The sequence below is a fragment of the Apus apus genome, chromosome 16 (assembly GCF_020740795.1).
Source record: "Apus apus isolate bApuApu2 chromosome 16, bApuApu2.pri.cur, whole genome shotgun sequence".
Classification (NCBI taxonomy): domain Eukaryota; kingdom Metazoa; phylum Chordata; class Aves; order Apodiformes; family Apodidae; genus Apus; species Apus apus.
In genome coordinates, this window is record NC_067297.1 from 3059058 (window position 1) to 3078316 (window position 19259).

Genomic DNA, 19259 nt, shown 5'->3' on the forward strand with positions numbered 1-19259 from the left:
AAACCATTCTATGAGTCTGTGGATCTCAAATGACTCCTAATTCCTGGCATAGGGCTATCCCAGAGGGGCATCACCCAGCTGAAGGCAACCCTGGGAGAAGCAAAGCCCAGCAGAGGAGACTGAGCTGAGCCAGCCAGGGCAGTGAGCTGGCTTGTGGCCCCCCCATTCTGGGGGACACCTGTCCCCAGTCACAGAGTCCTTGGGGTTGGATGGGATCTCTGAAGAACATCTAGTGCAATTCCCCTGCCAGAGCAGGATCACGTACAGCAGATCACACAGGAACATGTCCACGTTTGGAACGTCTCCAGGGGAGGAGACTCCACAGTCTCCTTGGGCAGCCTGTCCCAGTGCTCTGTCACTCTCACATGGTCAGGGTGTGCCCCTCTGCCCACCCCACCCCTTTCACACAGAGTAGCCTTGAGCCCTGCTGAAGATGTTCTTCCAGTACTAAACTTTCAGGTCCTAATGCCTTGTGTGGGGCTTGGAGCAGGTGGGAGCAGGCGTGTGGTGGTTGGACTTGCTTAGTCCATCCTGATAGAAAGAGTTGCCACCTGGCCAGCTCTGGTGGTCTCCTTGTGCCTTTGGTTGTCAGAGGATGGGAGGGAGAACAGTTTGCTGGGGCCAAATGGTTTCACTCACCTCGGAGCAGGTCTTGCAGTGGGGTGAAGCAGAAGCAGGACTAGATGCTGGTGGAGACCTGGCTTGGGGACTCATCCGTTGAAACCCACCCTTGGCAAAAAGCAGAGACTGAGAGGAAAGAAGATGAAGCAGGGAAGAAAGACAACTTCCAGGGCCAAGAGTGAGCTCAGAGCAAGGTCTCAGGTGCCTCGTTGAGGACTCTCCTTCCATCTCTGCACGCTCTGGCCAAGGAAGAGCAACACAAGTAGCCTCTGGGGACAGGAGCTTTGCAGGCGAACGGCCACATCTTTTTCAAGCCCCTCTCCATGGCTTTCTCCTTTCCAAGACCTCCATGTTGATTTTCCTCCTCTCATTTCCCAGAAAATAAGTGAATAAGTCGATCCAGGTAGAAAGATTCATTCAGGGGTGACCTGAAACCTTTCAGCAGCAGATGATGTCATTCAAAAAGAGCAGCCAGGAGCTCCAGAGAGATCCAAATTCCCATGGCCACCAGCTTCTGATGCACGTTCCTGTTCTCCCCACTGCCTTTTCTTCCTGAGGCACGTGGGACCCCTTGAGCAGTTTCTCTGAAAGTTTCCAAGTTTCTGAGCATGAGGCTGAGTTTCTTTCTTGGATTAAAAATAAATAAATAAAAAACCAGAAGCTGGAATTGAAAAAATAGGAAGAAAAAGGAAAATACACTAGAGGAAAACGTGCTGTTGGGGCTACTGCATCTGTGTCCTGTGGTCACGCTGCAATTCAAAACCAGAGATCAGGCAAAAATGAAGTAGTTGTGCTGTTGGGTGTCCTGGTTTGAGCCAGGATGAAGCCCATTTTCCTTCTACTGGTTATTTTTTTCCTTCAGCAAGGTTTCTTTTAACTAGTCCTAGAGCCTTCTGACTAAAGCTGATAAGAGAGGACATTGGGAGGTTTAGCCTGATTTGGTTTATTTCATTTAGCCTTCTGAATGATTCAGCCTTTATTCCCTCTGGATCTCTTGCCCCTCTGTGCTGTAAAAATTCCTTGTGTCTCCACTTAGAACTTCTGCCTGTGCCGAGGGGAATTTGGTGTGGGGAGCAAGAGCAAAAGAGGCAGCAGAAATCCAGGGAGGGTGAAGTTTATGGAGAGAGATGATGAGATCTGCAGTTTAGATGCCAGAGTAGGACTTGGCCCTAAAAATCCCCTGTCAACAGAGCTGGGCTGACAAGCCATAGCTCTTGGGTGATTTTTGGGGTTGCGTGCAAGTCGTAGCTTTTAGGTGGGTTGGTTGTGGGTTTTTTTTGTTGTTTTTTAATGCTCTTGAATCTGTGGTGGCCAAAAAAGCAGCAGGGAAGAGCTTGTGGGTCTGGGGCGAGAGCACTGCGAAAGAGCAATTTGGTTCAACCCTTTAACCAATTGTTGCTAATCATCTGCAACCCCCATTGTCTTCAGTGCTTATTATGGGTGCTGAAGAGCTTCTGGAAATCTTAGTCAATTAATACAATTGAAGCTTCTTAGTGGGAAAGCTTCAGAGAAGGAAGATGATTAGGTGAGAGGGTGGTTCTCAGCTCCCTGGATGGGCATCCCAGGCTCTTTCAAATGGAGACAAAGATCCAGAATAATCCACCAGACAAAGAAGACTGGCATGTCTGTTTTCTCTGTTCTCATGAGGTATAGTTTGCTGCCCTTGCCAGTAATCCCCAGTAACCTTCCTGGCTCCAAAGGAGTTACTCCAAAGATCTCCTGGTGTAACCGAGGGCAGAAACTGGGCCAGACACACGGGCCATAGAATCAGTGCCATGATCCAGAGGTGGCATCACAGGGAAGATGGTGCATTTTGGGGTGCTGGGGGAATAAATGGATGAGCCTCGAGGCTCCCAAAGGGTTGTGTGCCCTGGCAGGTTGACATTGTGTTGGAGGCACCACCCTGACTAACCCCAGTAGGTCTTTGTCCACTGAAAATGACCTTGCTCTTCCTGTGCCTTCTCAGTGCATCTTTACATCCACTTCCATTTCCCATGTTCTGCCCCTGAAACCTCCCCAGAGCCACGTGCTGGCTGAAGTGTGAGAGTCCCAGTGTAAGCAACTGTTGGAGAGCTGTTTTCACCTCCAGCAAATGTCCCCAAGGAAGTTTTCCTGGTCAGAGCTCCCAGGGGAAACTGTAGGCTTGACCTGTGTTCTGCAGGAGTTGATGGACTTCTGATTAAATCCCAAGATTCTGAAGACTTCACTGGAGGGTATCCACAGCTCTTTGGAAGTGGAACACAGGGTGGCTCCAGGTTCCTCCATTGCCCCTTCTTTGTGGAATCTGCCCAGCAGGACCCAACCTGCAGAAGCTCAGCATGATGGCTCTGTTGGCCAACATCCATTCTCCATTTCCTCTTGTGCTCCTCTCCTTCCAACATACACAGGGGTATTTCTCTGCAGGAATCCAGCTTGTCCTTTGATGCTGGTATCTCTGGACCTCTGGCTGGTGCTTTTTGCTGCTGGGTTTGTTGCAGAGCCCATTTTGGGCAGCACTGGTTGGCAGCAAACCATCCCCACACCCAAACCAGGGTTATCAGACCTCTTCACATTCTGGCAAGCAGGTCAGGACAGTTGGTATGTTGGTGGAGAACACTGCAGTAAACAGCCTCCCATATGTGGGAGGAGATGTCCCTCCTCCCTTGGGGGGAGTGGATCTAGATGATCTTTAAGGTCTTTTCCACCCCAAACCATTTTGTGATTTCTCAGTGAACGTTTTGACTTCTATCACCAGGGTATGATTTGCTGTGGGGCTTGGCCTGCAGTCCCCAAGCAGAGAGATGTGAGGCAAAGCCTGAAGGAAGTCCTCAGTGGTTCCTCTCCTACCAAGTCCTTCCCTGCTGTAGTTTATTCACTTCAGCCTCTCCAGACAGTCTCTTGAGAGTGGTTCAATTTTATTTCAAGATGCTGGAAAGAAGCTGCAATGAATGCACATTGACAACTGACAATTGTCTTCTGGTCTATTTTTTTCCTGGGAGGTGGTATTTTTATTCCAGTCACTTCCAACCCTCTTTCTATATCTGTTATGGCTGACTTCCATTTCTCTCCTACTCTCAAGTCTCAGCAGGAATGACAACCATTCGTGGCCTGGGAAATATAAACCCACATGCTTTTGAGTTCTGTTTGTACATCTGGAATTGGGGCTGATTCTGCACTCCTGGATCCAGGGGTGCTGGGTGGATGGAGGGGACAGGAGTGACAGGACCCCAAACATTTGTCCTTTCGTAGTGACTGACCCAGGAGGAGCCCAAGATGAAAAGACTGGGTGGAAATCCCTGTGTTTGGCCACTGAGATACTTTTCATAGAATGGTTTGGGTTGGAAGGAAACTTCAAGATCATCTAGTTCCAACCCCCCTGCATGGGCAGGGACACCTCCCACCAGCCCAGGTTGCTCCAAGCCCCATCCAACCTGCCCTTCAACACTGCCAGGGATGGGGCAGCCACAGCTTCCCTGGGCAACCTGGGCCAGGCTCTCACCACCCTCACACTCCAGAATTTCCTCCTCACGTCCCACCTCAATCTCCCTCTTCCAGTTTTAATCCATTCCCCCTCATCCCACCCCTCCCTGCTGTTGTCCCAAGCCCCTCCCCAGCTTTTCTGGAGCCCCTTCAGGCCCTGGAAGGTGCTCTAAAGTCTCCCTGGATTCTCTTCTCCAGGCTGAACACCCCAACTCTCCCAGCCTGTCTGCAGAGCAGAGCTGCTCCAGCCCTCGGATCATCATCTTGGTGGCCTTTTGGTCAAGTTTTAGAGCAGGAATTGCTGTTGTGCAAAAGATCTTGACAATGCCCAGCTCAGAGGCTTCAAAGGATGCTGTAAGACCATGGCAGCAGGGAAATACGAGGAAACCCTCTTCCATATCATGCCCCATCCTGACCTTGAACAGATATCAGAATGGTCCTTGGGACCTGACATTTAATAAGACTTTTGAGGCCTCATTGCCATGAGCAGCAGCAGCTCTGGAAAGCCCTGGTAGGTGATGCTTTGTTGCAGAAATATCAGAAGTTGCATCAGGGTTGGATGCTTCAACACAGAAGCTTCCTGGTTATTAACTGTGGATCTTGAAAGAGCTTTTTAGCCAGGTTTTTGTCTGGCAGCTGCACTGGCTGGTACATTAGGAAACTTTGAGGCTGCACATGAAAATACTTGGAAAATGATGACTCTTGCAGTGTGGTGACAAGCAGGGAAGGAGACTGGATGTCACTCTTCAAAGGACTAGGACTTCTCCAGATTTTATTAGTTTGCAGAGGCCAGCAAGGTTTCCACCTCTGAGGTTGCAAAACCTTCTTGAGTTTGCTCCTTTGAATTCTTTGCTCGATAGGAATTTGTGGCCTAAGTGACCTCCTGGAGCTGCTGAGTCTGTCCCATCATGTGGCCAGGGAAGATGTCACGACAGAAAGTGAGCCTGAGTTTGCTGACTCCATCTGGAAGAGGTCTGGTCTGGGTGGAAGTGCTTGGGAAACGTGGGAAGGACTCACCTGACAGGCTGGATGTGCAAGGCTGGGGTTCTAGGATGAGGTCTAAAGAGGAACACGTGCTGGTAGGAAGAGGTTCTCCAGAGCTGGTGTTTGATCCTGTGGGTCTGGGGAACATCCAGCCAAGTGGGAGCTGAGAACAGAGTCCAAGCTTCATGGCTGAGCCCCTCCACCATAGTCTTGGACCTCATCTCTGACTCTTTCCCCCGAGCTTGAAGGGAAATGGAGTTCATGTTCCTCCTGGTGGCCCTGCAGCTGGGAGGCTGATGGTGTGGAGACCAAGCAGCACCTTGAGCAAACCCAGCTCCCCCTTCCTCCCCAGCCCCTCTGCTATTGTACCACTAACTCTGGGAACTGAATACTCCTCATCAGCCTCCAACAAACCTCAAGCAGACCAGGGACAACTTCCTTCCTTGTAAATTCCTTCCCCAAGCAACTTTTTCTTCTTCTTTTTTTCTTCTAATTTTACAATCCTCAGTGCAAAATAAAAAATGTAGCCTGTTAACACCCCCATGGAAAACTAACCCACATTCTGGCCCAGGAACAACAGCCTCTTCCTCACTGTGTGGACAACTTCTCACATTGCCTGTGTAAGTCAAACTTTAACCCTTTTTTCCCCCCTTTCATCCCATTAAAGTGTGGCCCAAGTTTCCAATCAGCTATTTTGGGAAGAGGGACTTTCAGGCACTGAAAACCAAGCAAACACAAGGATCTGCTGCATTTTTTAAAGGCTGAAGGACAAACTGAAGTGGTCGAGGTGTGTATGGAGGGGGCTGAGGAAACAGGAGGAATGTTTGGAGCTGAATGTTGCTTTGCAAGGTACCCGAGATGTCTCTTTCTTAGAGCCCAGCTTCTACAGGGAAGAGAAAGGCAGAAATACAGGGATAGCTGCCTTTGTGGAGAGAAAAATGGCAAAGTGAAAGAAAGAGAATAATTTAGACATTTAGTTAGAAAATACTTTCCTTCCTCTCCCTCCTGAAATAGCTGGGTTTTTGGCAAAAATAGCACCCAACATGTTTTGACTGAAATGGAAATGTTTCAGTCTGGAGAGAAGTCATTGTGATACCTCCTGGGAGCTGCCGTTGGGAAACTTGGTGTCTCCAACCTGTTGCCTCTCCAGCAAGACTCCCTGCTCCTGCAGAACACCGTGGTCCTCTCTTAGGGCCGTGGAGGCTCTTGTGTCCCCCTGGGAAATGCAGTCTGAAAGGGGTTTGGTCACCCAACAGGACCAGGCATCCCGTGGGATCAGGCATCCAGCTCCTTTAGGGAGTTAAAATCGTTTTTAATCCAGAAAAGAACCCCATTCAGGTCATTCAGTTTCCCCCCTTTCAGCTCTCCAGTGACCAAGTGTTGATTTAGGTGAGAAGCAGCTGGGATGGGAATGGCTGTGAGGATCTCAGGTTGATGGGGTCCCTGTGAGCCACCATGGGAATTTACTGGAAGAAACCCCCATGGGGATCTAATCCCACATCCCAAAGAGACATCCAGCTTTTCCCCATTGAAGGAGGGAGAAACTGGTTAAGAAGTCATCTCTACGACCTCCAAAAAAGCCCAGGGAACATGATGTGGCATCATGCCATGGCATGTCCCACCTTCTGTAGCTCACAGGTACCAGACTGAAAAATTAATGAAGCTCTGGCATTTCTTGGGTGATTGGGTGGTGGAGCTGAGGAAGAAGGAATCAGCCAATCCATGTAGCAACCTGTCATCAGGGAGGAGAGCTAAGGGCAAGGTCCATGTGTCACCTCCCTGCAGATTATCTTCTCGGAAGGGGAACATGGTGGAGTTGCAGCTTTGGGGTGTCATTGGTATTGTTTCCCTGAGGATGGCTGCTTGAAGGTGGAGCAGGCAGCTCAAAACCATGACCTGGTAGGGCTGGGAGATCCCTTAGAAATTAGAAGATTTGAAGGTCACTTATGAGGTTTGAAAGCCATAGCTCTTGATCTTTCCACAAAGCCACCAAAGCTGCCCTCCAGCAGGGAGATGTTTCCCCAGGCAAAGAAGTCCTCTGAAGACCACCACATCTATTGCTGCCTTGTGTATCTTAGGGATAACTTTCTGCTTCCCCCCATTCCATCTCTTTTTTTGTATCTCCCTGTGCACAACCTGGACTTCAGCTCTGGGAAAAACCTCCAGCCCAAGCTGGTGGAAAGCCATGGTGCTGCCAGCTCTGCAGGGAGGAGCTGCTGGGCTTCCAGGGGAAGAAACCCCACCTTTGGAAGAGGCTCTCCTTGGCAAGCCACCAGTGCCCAGGGTTTGGAAACCTTCCATGGGACAATGAGAGACACATTTCTTTGGGTTTGAGCTCCTGGGTGAGTTTCCCCTCCGTGGCAGCTCAGTTGCTGGTGTTTCTGGCAGCCACCTCAGCAGTGGTTGGGATGAAAGCTCCCTGCTGTCAGGAGGTCTATGTAATTGGTATTGTTCAATTTTATAAATAAGTTCTGGGCTTCTCCAGTGATAGGTCCTCTCCAAGGGACCTAATCCAAGATTCAGGGCTCCTCCTTCCCACGTAAGCAGCCAGGTGAGCCTATGGATGGGATTTAAGGATTCTGTTCCAGCAGAATGACTTTGGGTAGGTGAGCAGGACACCTGAAAGCCAGCTTGGTCCAAAGGTTATAGCCTCAATGGAAAAACCTTCTGTTGGGATCTGGGTTGGTGGTTTCCCTGAGCCTGGTGGCACTTTGTGAGGTGCTGCTCCACCACCTGATCTTCACACATTTGAGCAAGTCCTTGGGTTCAGGGAGCACCCAGGTGACCTGGAGACAGCCCAGGAGGAGGAGGCTTTCACCTCACCTGAAGTCTCCAGGACCTCCACCTAGCTTCAGTTCTCCTCTCAGCAGAGCAGGAATAATCTTGTCCAGCTTGGAAAAATATCTCCAAAACACAATGTAGGGTCTTTAGGAGAGGGGGGGGGGTTTCCAGCCAGCCTTGGCAAAGCATCCCTGCTTCAAACCAGATCTCAGGGGGATTTTCAGAGGGAACAAATTGGACTTTCCACCAGTGCTTACCCTCCCAGCCTGGCTCCTCTCAGGAAGGTGGCTCCAGCGTGGGTCAGGTCTTGGTGCTCGATTTATTTCTCTTCTCTGAGCTTGTCCTCTGGTCCTGGGACCCTCCATGCAGGACAACCAGGCTGGCAGACCCTGAGGGAAAGGAATGGGGACAAGTACCATGAGGGGAAACACCAGACCTAAATATTGAATCCTTCTCCAAGTCACCCTGGCAGGAATGAGGCTTTTATTTGCCTGCACGTGCCCGTCTACGTCTACACTACAAATAGTGTCTGATTTCAAAATGTTATCATGATATGTAAATGTAAACCTTGTGTATTTCACTCTAACTGCATCAATCTGTTTTATGTGGGGGTGTAAAGTAGCAGTTGTGGTGGCAGAGGCAGGAATCTAGAGGGAAAGGCACAAAAAGGAAGGGGAACTAGCAGATTGCTGCAAGGATCAAATGTGACGGAGCTGAGATCTCCTGGGAGGGATGTCTCTGCATCCCTGAAAATCTGAATAAACACCACCATCCTGATGTGCTGCCTTCATTTGTTCATTCAATGGTCTGTTTAGGAATGGATTGTTTTTCTGCCTTTTTTAATCCCTCCCCTCTTCTTTCTTTGCTTGTAGCAAAGAGTACCCGGTTGTTCCCAGGAGCACGGTGAGACAAAAAGTGTCCTCGAATCACAGCCCCTTCAGTGGAGAGACCAGGGTCCTTTCTGCCTCCTCCAACCTGGGCTCCCAGTACCAGTGTGAGAACGGGGTGTCCAGCACCTCCCAGGACCTGCTACCACCTGCCAACCCCTACCCCATCTCCCAGGAGCACGGCCAGATCTACCACTGCACCAAGAGAAAAGGTCAGACCTTGGTTGGCGCTTTCTCCTTCCTGACAGCACCGTCGGTGTCTTGTTTGGATGTGTCCCCTTGTCCCCAGGCTGGCCAGCCCCAGCCTGCTTGGTGCTTGAAGATGAGTGAGGGGTGAGGGTTGTTGTGTGCTGGAGTTCCCCCAGGCTGGGCTGGGAAGCTCCTTTTGCTGGTAACAGCCTAAAATCCCAGCCCTGCTCCCAAGTGTCCCGAGGGGTGACATTGCTTTTCACCCACCTTGAATCCACATGTGGTGAGATACTGGGACAGGAGATAAAGATGGTTTATCTGTCTCCACAGCCCCTCAGACAGGGTTAATCTCCGAGTGGAGATACCTTGGCAGCTTGGGTTTTGTAGTTTTTTGACCAAGAGTCTCCCAGCTGGGACAGAATTGCCCTTAGGCAGGAAACACTCCCACTGAAATGCCCGGGCTAAGGGATGGGATCTGGGATTGGCAGTCGTGGTATCCATGGTGGTTCCCCTCTGGTGCCACTCACCTGCAGATCAAACTGGGAAGGGTCCTGTGATATCACCAGGATATTGTTCTCAGGCAGGAGCCAGGGGGTTGCAGTCTCTCCCTTCCTCTCCCAAAGCAGTGGGAATGCCGAGATGCAGGAACACTTGCCTCAGATCAGCTCCATTCCAGACACTCAGAAGAAAACAGGGAATTCCCAGGGCTGAATGCAACCCCAAAGGGTGGGCAGGAGATGGTTACTGCCTGCCCCTACTCCCCTTCCTCAGGATTTGATCTTCGTTGCCCAGAAAATGTACCAGGACCCAGCATGTGACGTGACATCTGAACGTACCAAGAATTCCTCCAGCCCATTAGCCTGTCCCCCCAGTAGATCCCTTCCTGCTTCCCTGCATGGTCCTTATTTTTAGTAACATAACCCCAGGGCACGGGGATGTGCAGTGCAGACAGAAGGTCTCAGGGAGCAGCTGCTGGGAAGGGCTGGCAGATGGGGCAGGAGGAGAGTGGAGATATCTCTCCCATCCTTGGTGAAACCCCTGGATGTTGTAAGAGCAGGTGTGTGAGGTACAGGTAGATAAGCAAAATGAAACGTGTTGATGAATCTTACATTTCCCTGGTGTGAGATTAAGCCAGACCATGGAGATCAGGGGCATCATTTTCTGTCCCTTCCAGCTGACCAGGAGACCCTTGTGCTTTCAAAGTCTATCGAAGTTGTGATCTGAAATGGTGATGCTAGGCTGGAGCTGTGAGGTAGGGAATAAGGAGCTGCAGTGGACTCCTGGAGTGTCCCTTAAGGTCAGAGATGGGTTGTGTGGCCCTTGCTTACCCCCGTGCTGGACTTGGGGCTTTGGGCCACATCTGGGCTGCTGCCAAACCCCCACTGTTGGTGCTGGCAAGGTCCCATTTGCCCTCGGTGTCCCTCAGCCAGCGATCCCTCCTGGGTGCTCCTGTGCCCTGGGAGCTGAGCTGTCACCACTCCCCTTCCCCTTTGGAAAAACTAACCCAAACCGAGCTGGCCCAAAAAGCAACAAACCCCTTTGGACAAGCACGTCCCCCACCCCCTCCCCACCACAGGGCAATTCATCATTCTCCTCCCCATTGGTGAAGGTGATAAGGAATCAACAGAGGTTTCCTTCCAGGTTTGGGATTCCCGCTAAGTGGTGTCTCCATGGGTGGTTTCCTTCAAGCCCCCAATTATCTCACTTCCTCTTATTGTCACAAAAGAGACGACTATCTGCTCTGGAATAAGCTCCCCGGCCCCTTTTTGGCCTTCTTGGCCCTTGCAGAGGACAGACCAAGCCAGTCCTTGTCTGTGTGGTTGATGGCCCCTCATTATCTCCTCAATGCCTTGAGTGGCACAAGCAGTTAAGGGCCTTTTATCAAAGCCGCCAAACGCTTTAATCAAAGAGAAGCAATGTCCTGGCTGATACCACCAGCTTCTTCCCTAGAGCTGGAGGTCTCAGGAGCTTGAGCCTCTGCTTTCCTCCCTGTGCCTTTTCCACCTCCCCCCCCCAAGCCCCTCCCCACGCATCCAGTAAATCGAAAACAGCCACCAGGGCTTCAAGAAGAGAAACACAAAGTTAATGGGAACCAGAGAGCCAAGAGCAGCTGCCAAGGAGCTCTTTGCAAAGTGAAATGAATTTTAAAAAGGGGGAAGAAAAAAAGAAAAAAATGAAGTTAAAAAAGAAGTCACTAGAGATGAGCAACTCAGTTCAGATCAATCAGAACGTGATCCAAGGTTTCCTCTCAGTCTCAGGCTGAATGTGGCACTTTCTTCCAGCAAGGGTCTTTCTTAAGCTTGGAAAAATCACCTTACCTGTGACATTCCTCTTTCTGCCTCCTTTTCCAGCCTCTCCTTTCTAAGGCAAACATTAAGCTTTCCTTCCTCGCCCTCCTGCTTTTCTGCAGGACTCTCACCAAGCCTCAGCATCTCAAAAGCATGAGAGTGTGGTCACTCCTGCAGCATCTCTGTCTGCTCTCTGGGCTGGAAGTGTTCTGGATTTTGTTGGACCATCATCTGCCCAAACGTTGACTCATCCTCAGCCAGTTTAGGATTTATCTCCAGCTGATTATTTCCTTCCTAAACAGCTGGATAAATGCTGGCAGGGGCAAAGGGCAATCCAACTGGGTTTGAGACCAGCTGGTGGCTGTATCTTCTGTAGCAAATGCCACCCCTGCTTTCCAGGATAACCTCTCAGATATGGCTCCTTCCAGCTTTGACATCTCCTGATGTTTCTGCTTAATCAGGAGCTCAAGTCTTGGTTTAAGCTGGGTCTGGGTTTGAGCAACGTGAAGGCACCGTGTTCAACTTCTCCTTCCTTGGTGACCTCAGACAAAGCTTTGGCTCAGGGGTTGGCAGTGTTGTTCTTAGCTGGCAGGTCAAGATGGATTCACTCTGGAGATCTGATATGGAGTTACATTAGGGGAGAGCAGTGGGGCTGTGAGGGGATCTTATCTCTGAAGGCTCCTCTATTGCAGGGAGCTGATCTTCTTCTGGATCAGAGAGGAAGGGAGGACACATCCCAGAGCTCCAAATCTGACAGTTCCTGGGGTGTGGGTGGGAGTGTGGGGTAGCAGCATGGGGAATGACCCCAGGGTGGTGCAGTTCTGCTACTCCAAGCACCTTCTGCACATGCTGAAGGCTGGGGAGCAGCAATCCTCAAGGTGAGAATCATCCTGCCTTGAACCCCAGCTCCACACTAAGGTTGCCAATGGCCTCTGCCAAAGAGACTGGCCTTGAGAGGATGGATTCCCTCCCGTCCTGTCTCCTACCAATGAGGAGCTTCAGTTGTTCAGGTGGATTTTTAGGTTGCAACAAACACCAGTTAGAACTTTGCCTTTTTTTCTGGTTGTTCTCCGTCTCTCCCTCTCTCATTGTTGTGCTTGGAGAAGCCCAAGAGGGCTTTCCCAGCAGGCAACTTGCTTTCTGGCTTTCTGGCTTTCATTTTAGCCCCACGTCCCAGTTAGGGCACTGGGGCTTGTTTTCCCTGGTGTTATCCTCTCCCTCAGACTTCCTTCTCACTGAACCTCTGCTCCCTCCCAGCCTTACACAATCTCAACCACTTGGCAGATGGCTGGGATGCTTGTGCTGCTGAACAGGAGGCAACTGGAACAGCCTCTCCCTGGGGAGGTTACACAAGTTGTCATGTTGGCACTCTGAGGACCAAGAGGGATGTGGCAGAATCCACTGGCTCTGACTAGAGAGGACCATGTCCTTCAGCTTGGACATGACCTTGCTCATGGGGAAGAATGTAGCCTTCATCTCCTTCCTGCTCTGTTGAGGTGGGTGGAGGCACAGCAGTGCCTTCCCCCTTCTCCACAAGGATGTGGATGGACCCTTTCACTGATTTCTCCCTCATCCCACCCATTTTTTTCTTTCACTCAAGGAATGTGAAGGAGAAAAGTCCAGTATGGGATGTCCTCTTGGAGGGCATGCTCCTCATCCTGCTGAGGTTAGGAGATGCAACGAGTTGGCCAAGGCTTGAGCAGCCAGAGGTGTTTGCAGCTTGGGTAGACGCAGTGGAGCCCACCCCAAGGTGGCTGCTGGGACACCAGGGGTGAAGGAGAGCCTGGCTGCATGGTGGGGAGATGTTTAGGGGGCTGGTGTGCACCCAGCTTTTGCTGGGCAGCCATGGTCCTTGTGGCACTGTAGCTTCAGCAGCTTCGTGTGGGCATCTGCCTCTCCCACCAGGAGCCTCCTGGGCCTCTGCAGGCAGTGCTGGCAGCTCCCTGCCTCTGGAAGAAGTTCCAGCTCTTGGTGTTAGGTTCTCTCTGCCCCACAAGGCACCTTCTCCTGCAATGCAGCACAAATATGCTGCAAACCATGGGATTGCTGAAATACCCAGCGTGTCTTAGGTGCCATGTCTCAGGCCAGAGGTCTTCTTTGCCCTTGAGGGATGTTCATTTTGGTTGAATCCATCTTTTTGCTTTCCTTCTTTGCCAGCCCCTGTGTCAGCCTTGCTCACTGGTGGTGGCCATTCAGGCTGGTGCTAGATCCATCCTAGACACCACACTGGATGAAACAACAGTCTTGGTGACAATCACCCATTGTGTGTCCCTCACAAAGTCAGGATGAACCTACTGAAGTGTCCTGGAATTGAGGGTGAGCTTTAAAACCAAAACCAGTCGGGTCTCCTTCTTCATTGTCTTCTGTCCCAGGGAGCTGATTGTCATGAATTGGAAAGGAGCTTTCCAGCAGGGGAAGAGGTGAAGTCCAGAGATCTTACATGTTTGCATTTCGTTCTGGATGGCCCTAATCTTGGAATTGGGAAAATTCCATTTAAAAAGCCATTTGTGTGGTATTTACAACCCAGCTGGAAGTAGTAAATACCGGAAATCTTGGAGCTGCTTCTGCTCTTGCTCGAGCTCCTTCATTAGATAGATCATCAAATTCCTTGTGAGGGAGCCAGTTTCCACCCCATCCTGCAGGCTCCGTTTTCCTTGGATTCACTTTGGAGCAGCTTCTCCTAAGCTCTGGCAGCTTCTCCTGCTTGGCAGATCCTTTTGCTTTTTGAGGTTTGCTCAGTATCAAGGGGCTGGTCACAAGAGCTGATGGTCACCTTTGGCTTCCAAGAATAGCAAGAAAAGGGAAGGAAGGTCAGCATCCCCAGGGAAGGAAGGTCAACTTCCCCAAGGAAGGAAGGTCATCATCTCCAAGGAAGGGAGGTCATCATCTCCAAGGAAGGGAGGTCATCATCCCCAAGGAAGGGAGGTCAGCATCCCCAAGGAAGGGAGGTCATCATCCCCAAGGAAGGGAGGTCATCATCCCCAAGGAAGGGAGGTCAGCATCCCCAAGGAAGGAAGGTCAACATCTCCAAGGAAGGAAGGTCAGCTTCCCCAAGGAAGGTCAGCATCCCCCAAAGGTGCCCAGCACCTCCTAGGGCTCAGTAGCAACAGAATGAGGATGATGAAGTGCTACCAGGGAGCCAAAATCAAGAAACAAATCCAGAGCAGACCAGGCAGTTGTCACCCATGTCCTGCTTACTCCGATGCTGAGGAGGTGAGAGGACCTTCAGGAAGAGGAATATGGCCTTGGGACACACTGGGCTGGCTCTGGGGCAGGTGGGGATGGCCCTAAACTGCAACTCTGAGTGAGAGCTCTGTTTGACTCTTCCTTCTTTTGCCATTCTCCTATTCCAAGATGTCCCCTTCCCACCCCCAGATCTGCTCCACAGACACTTCACTTGCTGTGTGCTGGCTCTGGTCTCCTCTGTGAGGAGTGGTGGGACAAGGCCAGATCAGATTAGGGACCAGTGTAAGTTCATCATCTGGCACAAGCTGAGGACTTCTGGTCTGCATCATCCTGTCTGATGATGAAGATGGACTGTTGTCTTCACTCTCCAGCACTTTGAGGCTACATAGATGGGAAAAACAACATGAAGAGAGGCCATAGGACAGGAAGAAATGCTAGGACAGGCTAGGACCCTTCATTAACCACTGGGTCCTCTTTGGAGATGGCTATGGTGTCCCCATATGTCTTAAAATCTGGAGTGGTGGTGCCCTTTCCACACAGGACACCAGTGAGCTTGGCTCTGGAGAGGCCAGTAGAAGGATGATGAGAACTTACAGAAGAAGACAGGGCATTTCTAGGCTTTCCACTGAGATCTTGGTTGGTTTTGGTTCTTCCCTTCACCTGTGATGGGTTCCGGAAGCAAACAGGGACCCAGCTCTGCCTGGTTGGGCTGGAGAAGGCAGCAGAATGTCTGGGCTGGCTGAAAAAAAAAAAGCAGCAACCTCAAGCTGTAAAGTCAGGAGAGTTTTTACACAACGGAAAAAGCAGAGTTTGGCTGGTTTGTGTGGTAGATTTTTTTAAAAAAATGAATAAATGAAAAGTATCATTAAAATAAACAGTCAAACCCCAAGCCAATGGTTCCTGATGCCAGCAGAGTAATGCGGTTTAATGCTGAAAACTTTATTAGCAGAACAATGCTTCATTTTACAAGACATTGTTTTTCCACCCTAGTGTTCTGATTACTCAGTGGTGGGTTAGGGATCCAAAACTTTGAGGCTGGCTGTAAAAAAAACTCAGGCTGTTCTTCCATGTGTACCTCCTGTGATAAACCCGTGCTCGGGAGGGAGCTTAGACCTTTGCTCCCAGCTTTTGTCTTTCAAGGAGCTACATCCTCTCCACTGCTCCTTATAAAATCATCAAATCCCAGACTGGTTCGGGTTGGAAAAGGCCTTCAAGATCATCTAGTTCCAACCCCCTGCATGGGCAGGGACACCTCCCACCAGCCCAGGTTGCTCCCAGCACCATCCAACCTGCTCTTGGATGCTTCCAGGGAGGTGAAGTGAACTTGAGGAGGATGAAGGGGACTGATGTACTTCTGCATCTCCCTGCTTATTGTTTCAGCCATTTTAAGGCTGTGATTGCCCCACTTGCTCATCCCATCCTAATTTCTGTCCCTACTTAAGAACAGGCAGAGGTGGAAGAGAACTTGGTTCTCAGGGCTCTGCACTGCTGGGGCTAAGGAGCTGGGCTTTGCTGTTGGGTAGAAACGAGGGTGGAATGGGACTGGGGGTCTCCAACTGCTGTTACAAAGCCAGAAGACACCAAGGGGAAGGTCCTCATGGTGGGTACCTTCTGTTTTCTGGGATTGTTGGCCCAAGATGACCAGCAGTGGTTCTTGCTGGAGCTGGCAGACACCTGAGTGGGAGTAAGGGGTTATTTTACAAGCAGAGTGGGTGCAGGTGCCAGGAGAAAACCCGTGGCTGTTTATAGCAAGGAGGATACGTGCCTGTGTGTGTTTACGAGAACCAAAAGGTGCTGCACTGCCCTTCTTCACCTCCTGAAGTGAGGCGTGGCCACTCTTGGAGACCCACGTTCTTGCAGGTGCTTCTTGGGGTGGGGGGCAGATGCTTTTATTCCTCTTCTTCGTCAAATGATGTATTTGTTGTCTTCGTCTTTTGGGGGCGAAACAAAAATCGCAGCTTTAAAACAACGTCGGTTGAGAAAAATTGGGAAAAGGCCCAATTCCTTGCAGTATCCTTTCAAATGTTACCCCTGGTGAAAGGGTTGCAAGAGGGGATTCAAACAAAGCGGGATGTTCTCCTGCCTGTACCAGGGATCTTCTTCTTGAAGCAGCTGCACAGTTAATCTGGGTCAAAACGAGCTCCCCTTCCCTTGCCTGGTTGTCCTTAAAATCTCTTGGTGAAGTTCTTGTCCCTGGGAACTTTGCCATCCATTCCAGCAGGGCTGGATTTCATTTGATGACCCTGCAATGAAGAAAGAAGCCGGGCACTCATTCCTTCATTTTGTTTCACCCGGGGGATTTCACCTAAATTGTTTATCTCCTCCTCTCCGCTGGCCCCGGCCGTTTGCAGGAAACAAAGGGCTCTGCAAACGGGTCCTTGTTGTTTCTAGCTGGGAAATTGACTTCTCTTTTGGGTTGGGTTGCCCTCGGCTCCAGCACACGCAGCCCTGCGTGGATTTGTGTGCTGAAGTTGGAGGCTGTGAAGCTCCAAATCTGTTGGGCTCAGCTGTGTCACCTCTGACGCTCTCCTGGCTGGGGGGGGATTTGTGGTGTGAGCTCCGGTTTTGTCTCTTCTGTTGTCAAAATATGGAATTGCAAAGGATTTTTAGTGAACTGCTCTGAGCTTCTCAGCTGGGAGTGGGGACCATGGTGAGGTGTAGCCACTGGGAAGATTTTGCTCCTCTGGTCAAGGTGCTGGCAGCAGAGAGTAGATGAGGAGTTTGGTGGTATGGGGGGTAACTTGGGGGGTATCACCAAGCAAGCTAAGCCTCAGGGTGTGTCCAGCACCTTCCAGCTTTGCTTTTCCTCCCGGAGTTCTTAGCTAATCCCTTCCCCAGTCCAGCAGACAGGAACAAGTGCAAGACTTGGTTTCAGCAGGTTGGCTTCAGGTGGTTTCCAAGGAAGGAGATGTGGATTTCACAGAATCCCAGCCCGGTTTGGGTTGGAAGAGACCATAAAGATGATCTAGTTCCAACCCCCCTGCATGGGCAGGGACACCTCCCACCAGCCCAGGTTGCTCCAAGCCCCATCCAACCTGCCCTTCAACACTTCCAGAGATGGGGCTTCCACAGCTTCCCTGGGCAACCTGTTCCAGTGTCTCACCACCCTCACACTACGTTTCCACTGCCATCACTGAGGGAAGGGTCTGGATCAGCTCTGTGCACCCTGTGTGCTGGGCAAAACATGGGTTGTGGAGGGGGTGGGATGTTCACCCGAGGGCTGTTGTTCACTACCAGAAGATGTTTCTCTCCCAACAGATGAGGAATGTTCCACCACCGAGCATCCCTACAAGAAGCCCTACATGGAAACTTCTCCAGCAGAAGAGGACCCTTTCTACAGGTCCAGTTACCCCCAGCAGCAGGGACTGAACACATCATACAGGACTGAATCAGCCCAACGCCAAGCCTGTATGTACGCCAGCTCCGCTCCCCCCACGGACCCCGTGCCCAGCCTAGAAGACATCAGCTGCAACACGTGGCCCAACGTGCCCTCCTACAGCAGTTGCACAGTGTCTGCCATGCAACCCATGGACAGGTTACCCTACCAACACTTCTCAGCCCACTTCACCTCAGGGCCACTCATGCCCCGGCTCAGCAGCGTGGCCAACCACACCTCACCCCAACTAGGAGACACCCACAGCATGTTCCAACACCAGACCTCGGTCTCTCACCAACCCATCGTCAGGCAGTGTGGACCTCAAACGGGCATCCAGTCCCCTCCCAGCAGCTTACAACCAGCAGAATTCCTCTATTCCCACGGAGTGCCTCGAACCCTTTCCCCCCACCAGTACCACTCAGTCCACGGGGTGGGGATGGTGCCAGAGTGGAGCGAGAACAGCTAACGGGGGACGCGGGAAGAAGCTTCAGTTGTGGGGTGAGGTGGGAAAGAGGGGGGGAGGGGAAACAAAAAAAAAAGAAAGAAAGAAAAAAAAAAAGAGAAAATCAACCAAAAAAAAAAAAAAAAGGGGGGGGGGGAAAGAGGGGAGGGAAGAGATTAAAAAAAGAAAAGACCCTGTTGATGATAAAAGCAAGAGGATTTTGGGGAGACTCCTTGAACGGGATCTTCACCGACAGCGCTCGAGAGGGACGGACCCTGGTTGAAACCACAGCTGAAGTGATGGTGTGACTTGCCCACCCCAGCCCTTTTGCTTTGCTTTTTCTTTTGTTTCGAAGGGGAAAGAAAAAAAAAAAACAACAAAACCACCCAAACACAATAATCACGGTCCCCGCCCGGTTTGTGTTGCTGCCACCACCAGCCCTTGTGCCCTTGTCCCCCCCCTCCCTCCTGCTCGTTTTGTTCTCCAAGGGACACGAAGCTCCTGCTGCCTTTCTCAACACGGGCCGAGGGCTTCAACAAAACCAACTTGGATGTTACCTTTTTTGGGGTTTGTTTTGTTTTTTTTTTGTTTGTTCTTGTTTTTTTTGTTTGTTTGTTTTTCGTGGTGTTGATGTTGACGATGTTATATAATAAATAATAATATATATATTTTTTTTCCTTTCAATTCTCTCCAGAAAAGAAAAAAAAGACACCCTTCCCTTTTTCCCCAGGGGGAGGATTTTGGGGGTGGTGGTGCTTTTTTTTTTTATTGTTGTTCTTTTTTTTTCCCTCCTTCTTTAGTTTTCTCCTCGTTACTTTTCAACAGGAAGAGGTTTTCCAAAGCCACAAAGAAGCAAAGCAGGTACCTACCTCACCCAGGTGTTGCTCCACCAGTGAACTCCTTCCCTCCTGGCTGCCACCTTCCCTTTCCAGCCCCTTCAAACCACCTCCTGGCAGGAACCAACCCCATCAACTCATCTTCCCACTCGCAGGGAATTCTCTCCCTCTTCTTCCCTTTCCCATCTCCCAGTCTTTCCCAGTCCACCA

The 19259-nt window shown here is 50.7% G+C and overlaps 1 protein-coding gene across 1 annotated transcript in view; it reads left to right on the forward strand.

The window, feature by feature from the left end:
* TBX5 (T-box transcription factor 5) overlaps positions 1-18252 on the forward strand; it is a 39406-nt gene extending 21154 nt beyond the window's left edge. The window contains exons 7-8 of the mRNA XM_051633622.1: positions 8718-8944; positions 17654-18252. Of these exons, the coding sequence (XP_051489582.1) occupies positions 8718-8944; positions 17654-18237 (811 nt within the window). The 3' untranslated portion in view covers positions 18238-18252. The remainder of the gene's footprint in view (positions 1-8717; positions 8945-17653) is intronic.
* Positions 18253-19259: the final 1007 nt, after the last annotated feature.